Source organism: Podarcis erhardii, assembly GCF_964252035.2.
Source record: "Podarcis erhardii genome assembly, chromosome: 12".
Classification (NCBI taxonomy): Eukaryota; Metazoa; Chordata; class Lepidosauria; order Squamata; family Lacertidae; genus Podarcis; species Podarcis erhardii.
Genome location: NC_138513.1, coordinates 45,204,100 through 45,218,418, shown reverse-complemented (window position 1 = coordinate 45,218,418; position 14,319 = coordinate 45,204,100). Strand labels below are relative to the sequence as shown.

Here is a 14,319-nt window from a genome sequence, read left to right as displayed (position 1 = left end):
AAAGATTGCTTGAAAAGCTAAACATTGTCTGTAAAATAAGTTAGCAAGATGTATTCTTTTGGGATATCAGAAAATGTTTGTGAAGTGGTTATAATCAGAATATACTTTTACGTAGCACCACTAGACCATAAATTCAGGTTCTCTTTTGTTAAAAAGAAGAAGAAGAAGAAGAAGAGAAACCTTATAAGAGTAGAAACGTTAATATTGTTGCAGCTGATTTCTCAAATAAAAAACTCATTCACCTGTATTGGCTTGAAGATATGTGCCAATGAAAACCAGGTAACAATGAGAGGGCAACAGGAGCGTTTGGGCCACAAAAATTGAAACAACTCTTGCTGTCCCTGGATTTCACAATGCTTGATCGAGTGAATAACATCCAACAGAGTTCTTCTGAAAATGGAACTTCATTCAACCCTAAATGAAAGTTTCTCAAACTAAGTTGCAGTTTCCAAACAGAAAACTTACTTGCTTCAAAGTTTGCCACTTCAAGTAAATGTTTGAGGCGCTACAATTAATATTCCGAAGACATCCCATTAGTGCAATTTTAAACTTTTATTTTGGTTAAATATCAGTTGTGTTATTTACAAAACCAAGTGCCTTTGTTTTGGTGTTCATTTTTTTATACATTTTGTCAGACGTGTGCTCAGAAACCTTTACAGTGCAACTTTAACCTTGCCGAGCCACTTGCAACCATTAAATAGGACTCATCCGAATGATATCTGGGGTTTACAGTTCGGTTATGATTATCTTCTTTTATAGAGAGATCTCCTTGTTCCACGTCCTGCACAAATGATATTAAAGAAGGCTAATTATTAAGGGACTCTGCTGCAGGCTCTCTTTTTATCCAATCACATTTTGATGGACACTGACCTACTAAAGGAGTTGTCCGAGATTCACCTGCAAACCTTAGATGAGGCAGAGCCTAAACATGGGTCATGTGCAGGAGTGTCGAGAAAGCAATACCTGTTTGGGGAAGCTTGCAGGACTCCTAAAAAAATCTATTCTCAAGAGCTCACCTGTGTGCACCACACACTTTCTAAACGTTTGACTTGTCCCCAAGTCTTAAGTGTTAACTCAGTGCTAAGCCCCACAAGACAGCCAGTATTGTGGCACAACAGATACTTGCGTCTCACTCATTCTTGCAGCTACAAACTCATTGCATACATAATAGGTGCAATTTAGCAGGCAACAGGGTAAAATGCAGCAAAAATAAGGTGAGTTTGCACGAGAAGCTGCCTTATACCATGCCATGACTGATTTGGTCCATCTAACTTGCAGCAGCTGTGCAGGACTTCGGGCAGAGAATACTCCCTGCCCTACCAGCAGCTGCCAAGGATTGAACAAGGTATCTTAAGCACAAGGCAATGGGCCCTTCCCAATGCACAAAATACCTTTCCAGCTTGGGGAGTCAGAATACAGGCAAAGCTATAGCAAGCTGAGTATAAAAAGTCACCATAGCCAACACCTGAAATCAGGTTGTTCATCTCTTCTACATCCTACAAAGCAGGGCTGGTATTTCAGATATCCACGCTGTAGAGATTATAACATCAGATGGCTTGCATTTGCAACTCGGAAAGTGTCTGTGGCCTCTCTTATCATCAGAGATAAGCCAAATCACTATAGAAAAACACCTGAAGATTCAGATTCATGTGCCCTTTCATATTTCCCCAGACCTGTGTTTCAAATCCGACTTCCTAGGAGCATCCCATGCACAGATTCACAGTGAAGTTCTCATAATTAAGTTTTCCAGTTCTAAAGTAAAGGTAAAGGGACCCCTGACCATTAGGTCCACTCGTGGCCGACTCTAGGGTTGCGGCACACATCTCGCTTTATTGGCCGAGGGAGCCGGTGTACAGCTTCCGCGTCATGTGGCCAGCATGACTAAGCTGCTTTGGCGAACCAGAGCAGCGCACGGAAACGCTGTTTACCTTCCCGCCGGAGTGGTACCTATTTATCTACTTGCACTTTGACGCGCTTTAGAACTGCTAGGTGGGCAGGAGCAGGGACCAAGCAACGGGAGCTCACCCCTTCATGGAGATTCGAACCACCAACCTTCTGATCGGCAAGTCCTAGGCTCTGTGGTTTAACCCACAGCGCCACCCGTGTCTACTGACCAGCAATTTCTTCTGAGAATCTATTCTGGCACCTACACTCTGAAGACCGCTGGACTAAGTCTTAGGTTAGACTTAATAAACCTACCCTTGTGTTGGGTGGCTTTGGGCTTCTGCCATTCTTCAATTTCTATGTCATGTCTTGTGTCTCTACGCTTATGTGGAGGCTTCTGTGCTTTTCTCTTTGGCATGCCTAGAAGCAAGTCACCTGAAGAAAAAGGGAACAAATATTTCTTCATCCAAAATATTCCAGAGTTTGCTTCCGCAACCCCTTTCTCCCTCCCAACCCCTCTCCCTTTTCTATGAAGTCTTATCACAGATGTATCATCTGCTGTTTGGTTGAAGGGAATATGAAAACGCTTTAAATAATGCCAGTTTTATTAACCCAGTTTAGACCAGAGAGCTGTTTATTGCCTCCACTGATGAATGACTGATTATGCTATAAAGCTGGGCTTATACTGTTAATAGTTTCATGGACAGCTATGGAGAATGGTGTGGATTAATCTCATTTGGAGCAACACGGGCAACTTTCTCTCCTGCTCTGGAGGGTAGGACTCGAACCAATGGCTTCAAGTTACAAGAGATTATGACTAAACATCAGGAAGAATTTTCTGACATTAAGAGCTGTTTCACAGTGGGATGGTATCCCTTGGGAGGTTGTGGGCTCTCCTTCCTTGGAGGTTTTTAAGCAGAGATTGGATGGCCATCTGCCATGGATGCTCTAGCTGGGATTCCTGCATTGGAAGGGGGCTGGACTAGATGCGCCTTGGGGGTCCCTTCCAACTCTACAACCCTATGAACTCTTGCCTTGTGTAGATTGGCCCTCGGGATACATTAAAAGGTCAATGAAAATTATTATTAATAATAATAATAATAATAAAATTATTTATACCCCGCCCATCTGGTAGGGTTTCCCCAGCCACTCTGGGTGGCTTCCAACAGAACATCGAAATACAATAACTTGTTAAACATTAAAAGCTTCCCTAAGCAGGGCTGCCTTCAGATGTCTTCTAAAAGTTTGGTAGTTATTTTTCTCTTTGACATCTGGTGGGAGGGCGTTCCACAGGGCGAGTGCCACTACCGAGAAGGCCCTCTGCTTGGTTCCCTGTAGCTTGGCTTCTCGCAGCGAGGGAACCACCAGAAGGCCCTTGGAGCTGGACCTCAGTGTCTGGGCAGAACGATGGAGGTGGAGAATCTCCTTCAGGTATACTGGACCGAGGCCGTTTAGGGATTTAAAGGTCAGCACCAATACTTTGAATTGTGCTTGGAAACGTATTAGGAGCCAGTGTAGGTCTTTCAAGACCGGTGTTATATGGTCTTGGCGGCCGCTCCCAGTCACCAGTCTAGCTGCCACACTCTGGATTAGTTGTAGTCACCTTCAAAGGTAGCCCCACGTAGAGTGCATTGCAGTAATCCAAGCAGGAGATAACTAGAGCATGCACCACTCTGGCGAGACAGTCCGCGGGCAGGTAGGGTCTCAGCCTGCGTACCAGATGGAGCTGATAAACAGCTGCCCTGGACACAGAATTGACCTGCGCTTTCATGGACAGCTGTGAGTCCAGAATGACTCCCTGGCTGCGCACCTGGTCCTTCAGGGGCACAGTTACCCTATTCAGGACCAGGGGAATCATGTGCATCATATTGCATATTTGCAAATACGTGTGTTGTATTAGATACATTGACTTGAGCCCTGCAGCTGCATACCAAGTCTACATTATCTGTGCCAAATCCAGCTTTGCCTCTACTTGCTTTGTGTGTGCATTCAAGCTGTCGTGTTATCATAGAATCATAGAGTTGGAAGAGACCACAAGGGCCATCGAGTCCAACCCCCTGCCAAGCAGGAAACACCATCAGAGCACTCCTGACATATGGTTGTCAAGCCTCTGCTTAAAGACCTCCAAAGAAGGAGACTCCACCACACACCTTGGCAGCAAATTCCACTGTCGAACAGCTCTTACTGTCAGGAAGTTCTTCCTAATGTTTAGGTGGAATCTTCTTTCTTGTAGTTTGGATCCATTGCTCCGTGTCCGCTTCTCTGGAGCAGCAGAAAACAACCTTTCTCCCTCCTCTATGTGACATCCTTTTATATATTTGAACACGGCTATCATATCACCCCTTAACCTCCTCTTCTCCAGGCTAAACATGCCCAGCTCCCTTAGCCGTTCCTCATAAGTCATCGTTTCCAGGCCTTTGACCATTTTGGTTGCCCTCCTCTGGACACGTTCCAGTTTGTCAGTGTCCTTCTTGAACTGTGGTGCCCAGAACTGGACACAGTACTCCAGGTGAGGTCTGACCAGAGCAGAATACAGTGGCACTATTACTTCCCTTGATCTAGATGCTATACTCCTATTGATGCAGCCCAGAATTGCATTGGCTTTTTTAGCTGCCGCGTCACACTGTTGGCTCATGTCAAGTTTGTGGTCAACCAAGACTCCTAGATCCTTTTCACATGTACTGCTCTCAAGCCAGGTGTCACCCACCTTGTATTTGTGCCTCTCATTTTTTTGCCCAAGTGCATTACTTTACATTTCTCCCTATTAAAATTGTTGACAATGTGTTTTTTCCCCTTCTTTGGGCCGTAACAGAGATAACAACCAAGTTTAGATGAATCGCTACAAGGACAGAAGAAAGTACTTTGTGCCTAATGTTTAACAGCTGCACTTTCGTAAAACATTTATATAGACAATGCCATACCTCTCTCTCTGCTTCTGATTACGGGGAAGTGGTCACCATGTACAAGGCTAGCAAATTTGGGCCTAGCTCCACTTTTCACCCAGTATTCAGCAGATGCAGTCCTCCCACCTTCCTTCTGTAGCCTTCCTGGGCAAGATAAGGAAGAAGAATCCAATCAGTCATTGTGTTTCCTGCTATTACACTAGCCTTAATGCTCTCCACCCACCTTGCCAGCGCCCCCCTCCCAACAAGCATTCAAGATCATTTAATCCAGAAAGCCTTATTGAACTGAATTCTACCACCGACCTCGTTTTCTAGGGTCCTGGGCCAAGACATTTCAACCTTCAAGTATCACCATCTTACTGTTTCCCCCCACCCACTTCATGCATTGATTTAACTGCAGAGCAGGATCACAATCACATGTACAAAGATCTGAATATTCTGAATCTCAGAAGCCAGAACAACAAGAGGGATTGCTGCACAGCAAAAGCAGCGACCCCTCTTCCTGTTCTGGCTTCTGGGATAGTTGTGCAGCCTGCATTCGCTCCATAAGATGCACACACATTTCCCCTTACTTTTTAGGAGGGAAAAAGTGAGTCTTATAGAGCAAAAAATACGGTATGTATAAACGTACTAAATATACATTGGGACTAGAAGAATGTGGATCCCACATACACCAGTCTATTAAAAGGTACTTTAAAGCTTCGGTTCCTGCCCTCCTTCCAAACTGGCAATGCCCATAGTGTGTGAGAAAATGAATACTGCATTGTCCCAACATGCAGAAATGCCACTTGTGTGTTTGCTATTTACCTGAACTCTTTTGTGAATTTCTTCGTGCCTCAAGCACTTCTAGTTGCTGGGACGTAGGCCTCTGCAGCCAGAAGCTGTAGTCGCCGAAGAGATCCTCAACTTGTTCTTGATCCTTCTTCAGTTTAGTTGCCGTCTTCATTTTATCTTGCACAGGCCAACTAAGGAGGTGTGCCGGCACAGCATTTTTTGGTACTCTCCAGATCACTTGCTGGCCAGTCTGCCTGTAAGGGCAACTTCTGGTGGGGGTCAAGGTTCTTCTGGAGCCTCTTTGATTCAAGTAGTCGTCGTTGTCCTCCTCCTCCTCTTCCCCCTCTTCCTCCTCCTCTTCTGGTTCCTTTACCCAGTATTCTTCAGACTCATCTGCTTCTGATGGAGACAAACTCTTAGTAGCTTTCTTCTTGAGAGACTGGAGATGCCTTTTACTGGAAGTCCTGGGGAGAGCACCCAGCTTGCCACTTGGACTGGAAACCTCTTTGATCTTGACCCGTGAACTGCCCTTCAAGTTCTGGCTGCAGTTGGTATTGGCCTGTTCCATCCCCACCACTTCCTCATCTTCATTGAGGGAGCCTCCACTTTTTATTTTATCTATCTCCAAACCTTCAACGCTTTTCTTAAAGGTATACATATTCTGAAGCATGTAGTCAGAAGCAAAGTATGACAGAGGTGCATCGTCCATCGACGAGTCTTCATCTCCAGAAGACATCTCATCGGAGGTAAAACTAAGTACACTCGGACGTTTCCTTCGGGAGAAATGTGGATTGTAATTTGAGTTGGAATCCATGCTGTTTAAGCAAGCTAACCAGCCCTCAGGAGGAATGTATTTCTCTGACTCGTCACACCACATGCTTTTTTCTGAAGTTGGCACGTGTTCATCACTCGCATCATTGTTTTCATTCAACTTGCGAGGGAAATAGGAATCATTCATTATCTCCATGCCAGACGGAAACAGTTCCCTTTGCCGAACCAGATTGGACACATCATGAGGAGCTCTGGAACCACCGAACCTCTTCAAGCCAGATCTTTTCGACATCAAAGCCTCTTGCCTCGCACCTAACTGGTCGGGTCTGTTCTGTTCAGCCAGCAGCACTGTTCTGGCTTCGTCTAGAGGAGACTTTGGCCCATGAGTAGTAGCTCCTTGTTTTTCCAAATCCAGCTTCGATTTATATTGAGGCTCCGTCTCTTGCACATCTTCAACAGCCTCTTGCTCCTCTGGGTAAGAAATGCTCGGCACCAGTTCAGTCTGTTCACGAGGCCCATATGCAACGCCTTCGCAGGAACTCATAGCAAACATATCCCTTTGCATCACATTCTCCGGCACTGGTTTCTTCACCACGTCATAAAGAGGAATTGTTTCTTTGAAGGACTTCCATAGTTGAATGGCGGGACCCCCACTGTTCCCATACTCTATTCTCACTTCCTCTTTCTCAAAAGCGTACCCTGATGGGGGAAGGCTTCGGAACTGTAAAGAACCTGCAGAGCCCTTGGCAAAGTCTCTCTCTGCAATCAGAGGAGATACAGCCCTCTCTGGCTTTTCCAAAGAGATATCAGCATCTTTACCAAGACCAGATGAGACACAGGCCACGTTCCCCATTTCAGAGTCTCTCACTTCTATACCATGATCCTGATGTTTTTTCGGTTTACTTTCAGCCTGCCTAGGGTCAGTCTGAGTTTCTTTGGTCTCTGTTCGCTTGCCGGGATTATAGTGCCTGAAGCGTGTGGCTTGGAAAAACATGGGTGATGAGGGCGGAGGACCATTGAAATAGGGTCTCCTGTTAACTCTCATCTGCATGGGGTGCTGTGGAATAAGATATCCAGGATACTCTTGAAGAGGAACGGAGTAAAAGGGGAAATACGGATTCCCACTTCTTAAACCTAAAAAGAATATAAGCATGCATTTTCCACCAATGTAAGTTTTGCCCAAACAACCTTAAGATTCATTATTTCACAGAAGACATTCAGATCTTTAACAAGACCTACTTTTGATCAGCAAAAGTTAATTGAAATCCCTCTGTGATGTTCAAGGATGAAAAAAGGTTGCATCTATCATTACCAAAGCAACCTCTTCAGGTTGCTTCTGCTCCTCCTTGGCATCATGTGAAGAAATCGGTGTTCTTGATTTCTGCTGCAATGTGCACTGAATACAGCAGTTGGGGGAATCAAGAACAGGGTAGCACAAGCAACCCCATCATGCGGGGAAGAGCCCTGTATTTGGAACCATCTGGGGTGAACTGTCCCATGTGCTCTGCCCCACTTTCCCCCACCCTTGCAGGGACCTTGGGGACCTTGCAGACGTCGGCTGCCAAAGGGGCAGCACTCAAAACTTGATAAATGCCTGGCTGTCAGGGGTAAACAGCAGCAGACAACAGACCAGCATGGTATGGAAGGAAGCCCTGTCCTGTCCTATATTTACACAACTGCATTTACATCACAGCCATCCTGGCACGCTCAGGGGCATTTGGGGATGACCCATCACCTCCAGTGGATTGGATCACTCTGCTGAGCTGTAATAAATAATAATAATAATAATAATAATAATAATAATAATAATAATAATAATTTATTATTTATACCCCGCCCATTTGGCTGGGTTTCCCCAGCCACTCTGGGCGGCTTCCAACAAAACACTAAAATACAATAACCTATTAAACATTAAAAGCTTCCCTAAACAGGGCTGCCTTCAGATGTCTTCTAAAAGTCTGGTAGTTGTTTTTCTCTTTGACATCTGGTGGGAGGGCGTTCCACAGGGCGGGTGCCACTACCGAGAAGGCCCCCTGCCTGGTTCCCTGTAACTTGGCTTCTCGCAGCGAGCGACCTCAGTGCCCGGGCAGAACGATGGAGGTGGAGATGCTCCTTGAGGTTACAAACTGAAGAGTCACATACTTTTCAGGTTTAGCCTTTTGGAGGCTTAGACTTGCCTAGAGACCATAAGGCAAGGGGCTAGCTTCTCTCCCACTGAGGCAACCATTAATCTTGGGCATGTTCCCAAGATGAGCTTGCGGGTAGTTATTTACACCAACTGTTTGTTGGCTCTGGATAGACAAATGAGATGGTGAAGAGACCACCATTTGATTTCTCTAGTTCACCTGGAGTAAGCTTCTTATCGTCTGTTCCAGGCTTTCTCAACCTCAGCCCTCCAGATGTTTTGGGCCTACAACTCCCATGATCCCTAGTTAGCAGGAGCAGTGGTCAGGGATGATGGGAATTGTAGTCTCAAAAACATCTGGAGGGTCGAGGTTGAGGAAATCTGGTCTGTTCAAATGTCTAGCTCTGAAGGGGATTCCTTTAGCTCAGGGGTGCTCTTATTGCCCCCCCCCCCGCCAAAGGATCAACCTTTTTAGGGTCAGGGGCGGCATTCTCTAGCTTAGAGCCTCACACTGTTGCCAGGTAGGTTCAAAGCAAAAGTGAGATAAAGTTTATTGAAATAAAGCAACTTGAGTAATGAAGTATTAAAATAATGGCTATGATAAAAATTGCTTTAGGGTTTTCTTTTTCTTCTTCTTACAGGACAACATGCAGAAGTTCAGTAGGTGAAGCGTTTTCCATCACTATTGCTTGTTACTGAGAGCTTTACCCATTGCAATTCCTCTGGTGCACAGAGGATTCCTGCCAGGAAGGGAGCACCCCAACATGGCAAAACCACAGTTGTAATTGCTGCAATCATGAAGGTCTCTGTAGAATTCTCTGTTATATCACAGATAGCCAGTTAAAAAACAAACTAGAACTGCCTTCGCCAACTTTATGCCCTCCAGGTGGTTTGTACTACAACACTATTCAGTTCTGACTGGCAGAGCACCAGGTTGGCCAAGGCTGGACTAGGGAAATACCAACATTAAATCCAAACCTGAATATGAACTGCAAGACCAATGCTACATAAATGGATTCAATTCTTATTTCATCCGTGGCCCAACCTGTACCTCTTCCTCAGCCTTACCTGCTGTAGGGATGCCGTACGGGTTGTACATTGGGCCAAGGAACCATGGATTAGGGAAAGGTTGCTGTGCCGTCGGTTGTGCGTAAAAAAAGGGCCTTTGGTTTGTGGAATAGGGTCCGTTTTCCGAGGAAGCTTTCATTTTGTAGGCTGGGAAACAGAAAAGCAGCACTTTAAAAAACACACAGAGACAAAAACCACACACACCACCTTTGTTAAGTTTGTGGACGGCCTGGGTTTTCTGGGGATGAAACAGATTCAACACTCCCCATGGAATGGTGGTTCTGTTACGCATTTAAAGGACTCTGGCAGGGCTCAAGGAACAGGAAACAAATGTTAATTTCTATGTTATCTGGAGAACTTAAGTTGATGAGTGGCTGGGGTCCACCAGCACTCTGTTCTGCAGTGCAACCGGCTGCCTTGTATGCAATATAAATAGCTGGGGAAGCCCAGCCAAATGGGTGGGGTATGTATGTATGAATGAATAAATAAATAAAATTAAAGAGAAGCAGAGGGAAAGTGGCAAGTAAGGCTGGGGGGGCATGGGCTTGATACCCATTCATCTAGATATCATTCCCCTGTTCTTTCCCCCCACATTTTTGGGGAAAGCCCCTTTAAAGTAGAGAGCCTTAAGGGGGCTTTATGGGACAGGTGGGTATTGACCATTCAACAGGCTCCCTTGTGACCTTAAAGCCATTCATGCATTTAGGATAAAAACAACTTCAGCCTGACTGATCCCTGCAATGTTCAGAGAACTCTATTATTTATTATTGGAAAAGTCTTCCAGACAAACAGATTTTTGTGAAACCATGTCCTTAAGCCTCATTGCTCTCTGTGAATCTTATGCCATAAGTGCTCTATTTGGTTACACAAACATACAAGCAAATACGCTTTCTCCTACTTTAATCATCACCTTTTCCACTCAAAGCTGACTATTTTGTGCAAACTGTTGTAGAGAAACCATAAGTATTAGCAGAGACTATGGCCACTGCTTAAATACAATAGCAGAAATGGAAAATGCATATAACTTTGAAAAAATACATTTCACATCCCACAGATACATTATAGCTCACTCCTGTGCAAGGTTACTCAGAACTGAGTCTCTTCAATTTCAAAATTTCAGTAGGACCAATTTCAAAGTATACAGGGCACAATGTTGACCCAGCTTGCTTAATGACTAATCAGAAATACATCTATTTCTAAAATGGCAGAAGGCTATTACAGTGAACACACCCGTCTCAATTCATTACAGTCAAAGTTCTCTTCTTTCCTCCTAGGCAAAGACAATAAATCTCCCATTACCCCTCAAGTATTCATTATTGCTGTAGTCAGCATTATTACTAGGATTTAACACATACACAAAACTTTAGCAGTGACTGCCAAACTATAGTTTTGTATTTTTAGAAAGGGGCTGTAAGTTTATAAACATATAAAAAGCACGACAGGAAGAGAAATACACTTATTCAAAGGTAACAAAAAGCCTACAAACCTCTTCTGAAACCCAGACAGTCCAACAATACAGAGAATTCTTTCAACAACAGGCCAGCCTCTTCCAAGCCTCCACTAAAGCTCTCACCATCTTTCTACACCTTTCTATAAACCAAGAATCCCCACCTTCCAATTGCTTTTTACTCCTTAAATGCAAGCTCTACGAAGCCAAGTCATTCCTGCCCTTCCTGTATTTGGCCCCAAACCAGGTATCCATGCTGCTGCTGCATCCGAAGACAGCCCAGCAAAGAACTAATTGCTAACACCTCTCTCCTCTCTCTTAAGCACAAGCCCTTCCTCAGCACACCACACCTGTAGCTAATTGAGGCCCTTTCTTTAAAGCAACAGGAGACTTACAGCTAACAGTCTGGTCCTGTGCAAATTTGAGTGCATCTAAGTTGATTAATTTCAATGGGCTGATGCACACTTTACTTTGCATAAGGTATGGCTGCTTAAAGTTATAGCTATGGTTTTCCCAGTAGTGATGTATGGAAGTGAGAGCTGGACCATAAAGAAGGCTGATTGCCGAAGAATGGATGCTTTTGAATTATGTTGCTGGAGGAGACTCTTGAGAGTCCCATGGACTGCAAGAAGATCAAACCTCTCCATTCTGAAGGAAATCAGCCCTGAGTGCTCACTGGAAAGACAGATCCTGAAGCTGAGGCTCCAATACTTTGGCCACCTCATGAGAAGAGAAGACTCCCTGGAAAAGACCCTGATGTTGGGAAAGGGCACAAGGAGAAGGGGACGACAGAGGACGAGATGGTTGGACAGTGTTCTCGAAGCTACCAGCATGAGTATGACCAAACTGCGGGAGGCAGTAGAAGACAGGAGTGCCTGGCGTGCTCTGGTCCATGGGGTCACAAAGAGTCGGACACGCCTAAACAACAACAATGGCTGCATGCATTCACTCACCCTCAACCTATAAAGTTCAGGCTTATTGCCAAGGTAGAGACACAGTAAGGCCAGTAACCACTGCATTTCATTTGCACTTTGATCCTGCAAATACTTAGTGCCACTCTGCATCCAGTAAACTCACTCTCATGTCTCCCTTACTCTGCATAGGGTCAGGCTAACAGAACCAGCCTGGGACCCCTTACCTAACGAAGTTACAGTTGCAAGTAAATGACAAGAAAAGATCGTGGGATATATTTGCCACCCCGCTAGGGTCATTAAGGCAGCTTTCCAACAGAATGCCTGACCCCATTCACCCTAAAAAGTTCTACCGCTTTGGACTGAGTGCCTCTGAGCATGTGCAAAGCCCCCTGGGGGGAAAATGAAGTTTCAATGACCTAGTGTCAAAAGTTCCCCTGTGCATGTACAGACTTTACTTCATGGAAAGGATTCTCACTCTGCTGTTGGGGATCTGGTGTCCTACACCATGCCTCCAATTCAGTCTGCCTGCCTAAGATGTTGATTGTTTCACTAGTCCTCATCTGGTGAGAGAGCCTAGGGTAAAATAGGGTAAATACTGACTTAACAGAATGCAAAGTTCCATGTAGGCAACAGAGAGACTGAAACACATCTTGCTGTCTGGCTCAATACCACCTCCAAAATGGCCTGTTTCTTTCCCCTGAAGGACAACAAGAAGAAAAGTTTGGATTTGATATCCCGCTTTATCACTATCCGAAGGAGTCTCAAAGCGGCTAACATTCTCCTTTCCCTTCCTCCCCCACAACAAACACTCTGTGAGGTGAGTGGGGCTGAGAGACTTCAGAGAAGTGTGACTGGCCCAAGGTCACCAAGCAGCTGCATGTGGAGGAGCAGGGAAGTGATTACGAGTCCACTGCTCTTAACCACTACACCACACTGGCTCTCAAGAGAGAGATGCAAACTGTATCTCAGTGGCACAGCAGCGTGCATGGAATGCATTCAAAGCATGATGCACATGCACTTGCACCACACAATTTGCTGCTCACTGTCCCAAGGTGGGACACTTTATTGTGCCGGTGTGAATTATGGCAATGCACAAACAGGAAGCAGCAGCAAGCGTGGTTAACATGGGGAGTTTTCTGGAGCATAGCTTTCCACCAGTACCTGCAGTCAGCTAAGAAGGTAAAATAAATGGCCAGGGCTGTAATCCTCTGGCTACTTACCTCAGAGAGGAAGACTCATTCATTGAATGGATGGGACTTACTTCAGAGTAGGAGAAAACAGCTATGTAAATTCAGTGCTTTTTCCCCTGAAAAAATGCGTAGGGGTACTCTCATTTTCCTACTCATATTGAAATACTGCCCCGCAATGAGGCCAAACTTAGATTCACAAAATGTATAATAATAATAATAATAATAATAATAATAAATTAATTTATACCCCACCCCCCACCCCCGGTTTAAAAATCGGGCTCAGGGTGGCTAACAGCAAATATAAAACATTGATTAAAATGCGACTTAAAAACAGCATAATATACAACATAAAATGCTGCATCAATATCAATAAAATTCAAAAATTCAGGGGTCATTTTTTTTTGGGGGGGGGGGACCCAGTCAGTAGAGATCAAATGATCATCAGGGCTAACTGGCCAAGTTGGTCCTACTAGGGCCAGCAAGGAGACCAGGGAAGAATTTAAATGTGGGGTCCCAGAAAGGGTTTCTTCATAGAAGAGGAAAGGGAAAAGGGAATAGAGGATCAGGCTAATTCAAATTGAAGGCCAGGCCGAATAGCTCCATCTTACAGCCCCTGCAGAAGGAGATCAAGTCCTGCAGGGCCCTAGTCTCGTGGGACAGAGCATTCCACCAGGTCGGAGCCGTCACTGAAAAAGCCCTGGCCCTGGTGGAGGATAGTCTGGCTTCCTCAGGGCCCAGGACCTTTAAGCTAATACAGTGGTGCCTCGCAAGACGAAATTAATTCATTCCGCGAGTTTCTTCGTCTTGCGGTTTTTTTTTGTTTTTTCGTCTTGCGAAGCACCCCTATTAGCGGCTTAGCGGCTTAGCGCTATTAGTGGCTTAGTGGCTATTAGCGGCTTAGCGGCTATTAGCGGCTTAGAAAAAGGGGAAAAAAGGGGAAAAACTCGCAAGACGTTTTCGTCTTGCGAAGCAAGCCCATAGGGAAATTTGTCTTGCGAAGCGCCTTGAAAAACGGAAAACCCTTTTGTCTAGCGAGTTTTTCGTCTTGCGAGGCATTCGTCTTGCAGGGCACCACTGTAATAATAATAATAATAATAATAATAATTTATACCCCGCCCATCTGGCTGGGTTTCCCCGGCCACTCTGGGGGGCTTCCAATTGAGTGTTAAAAACAATACAGCATTAAATATTAAAAACTTCCCTATTACTATTAATGGACCTTAGGGTCCTCTGAGGGACATAC

The 14,319-nt window shown here is 45.0% G+C and overlaps 1 protein-coding gene across 2 annotated transcripts; it reads right to left on the bottom strand.

Moving 5' to 3' along the window:
• Positions 1–533: 533 nt before the first annotated feature.
• LOC309326223 (uncharacterized protein) lies at positions 534–12,461 on the bottom strand. 2 transcript variants are annotated; one of them, XM_081834766.1, is made up of 6 exons: positions 12,362–12,461; positions 9,526–9,672; positions 5,595–7,466; positions 4,806–4,931; positions 2,200–2,319; positions 534–781 (listed from the first exon to the last, which is right to left on the bottom strand). In XM_081834766.1, exons 1-6 carry the CDS (start codon positions 12,444–12,446, stop codon positions 744–746), a joined length of 2,388 nt encoding a protein of 795 aa, XP_081690892.1. In that variant the 5' UTR covers positions 12,447–12,461; the 3' UTR covers positions 534–743. The 2 variants fall into 2 exon arrangements, with proteins under 2 accessions (XP_081690892.1, XP_081690893.1); XM_081834767.1 differs by lacking the exon at positions 12,362–12,461 and adding an exon at positions 11,368–11,464.
• Positions 12,462–14,319: the final 1,858 nt, after the last annotated feature.

Coding starts and splice junctions, on each gene's coding strand:
- LOC309326223 (XM_081834766.1), bottom strand. CDS start 12,446: ATGAGGACTAGTGAAACAATCAACATCTTAGGCAGGCAGACTGAATTG. Junction 2,320..4,805: donor AATCAGAAGCAGAGAGAGAG/GTATGGCATTGT, acceptor CTTTTTCTTCAG/GTGACTTGCTTCTAGGCATG. Junction 782..2,199: donor CAAAGCCACCCAACACAAGG/GTAGGTTTATTA, acceptor TCATTTGTGCAG/GACGTGGAACAAGGAGATCT.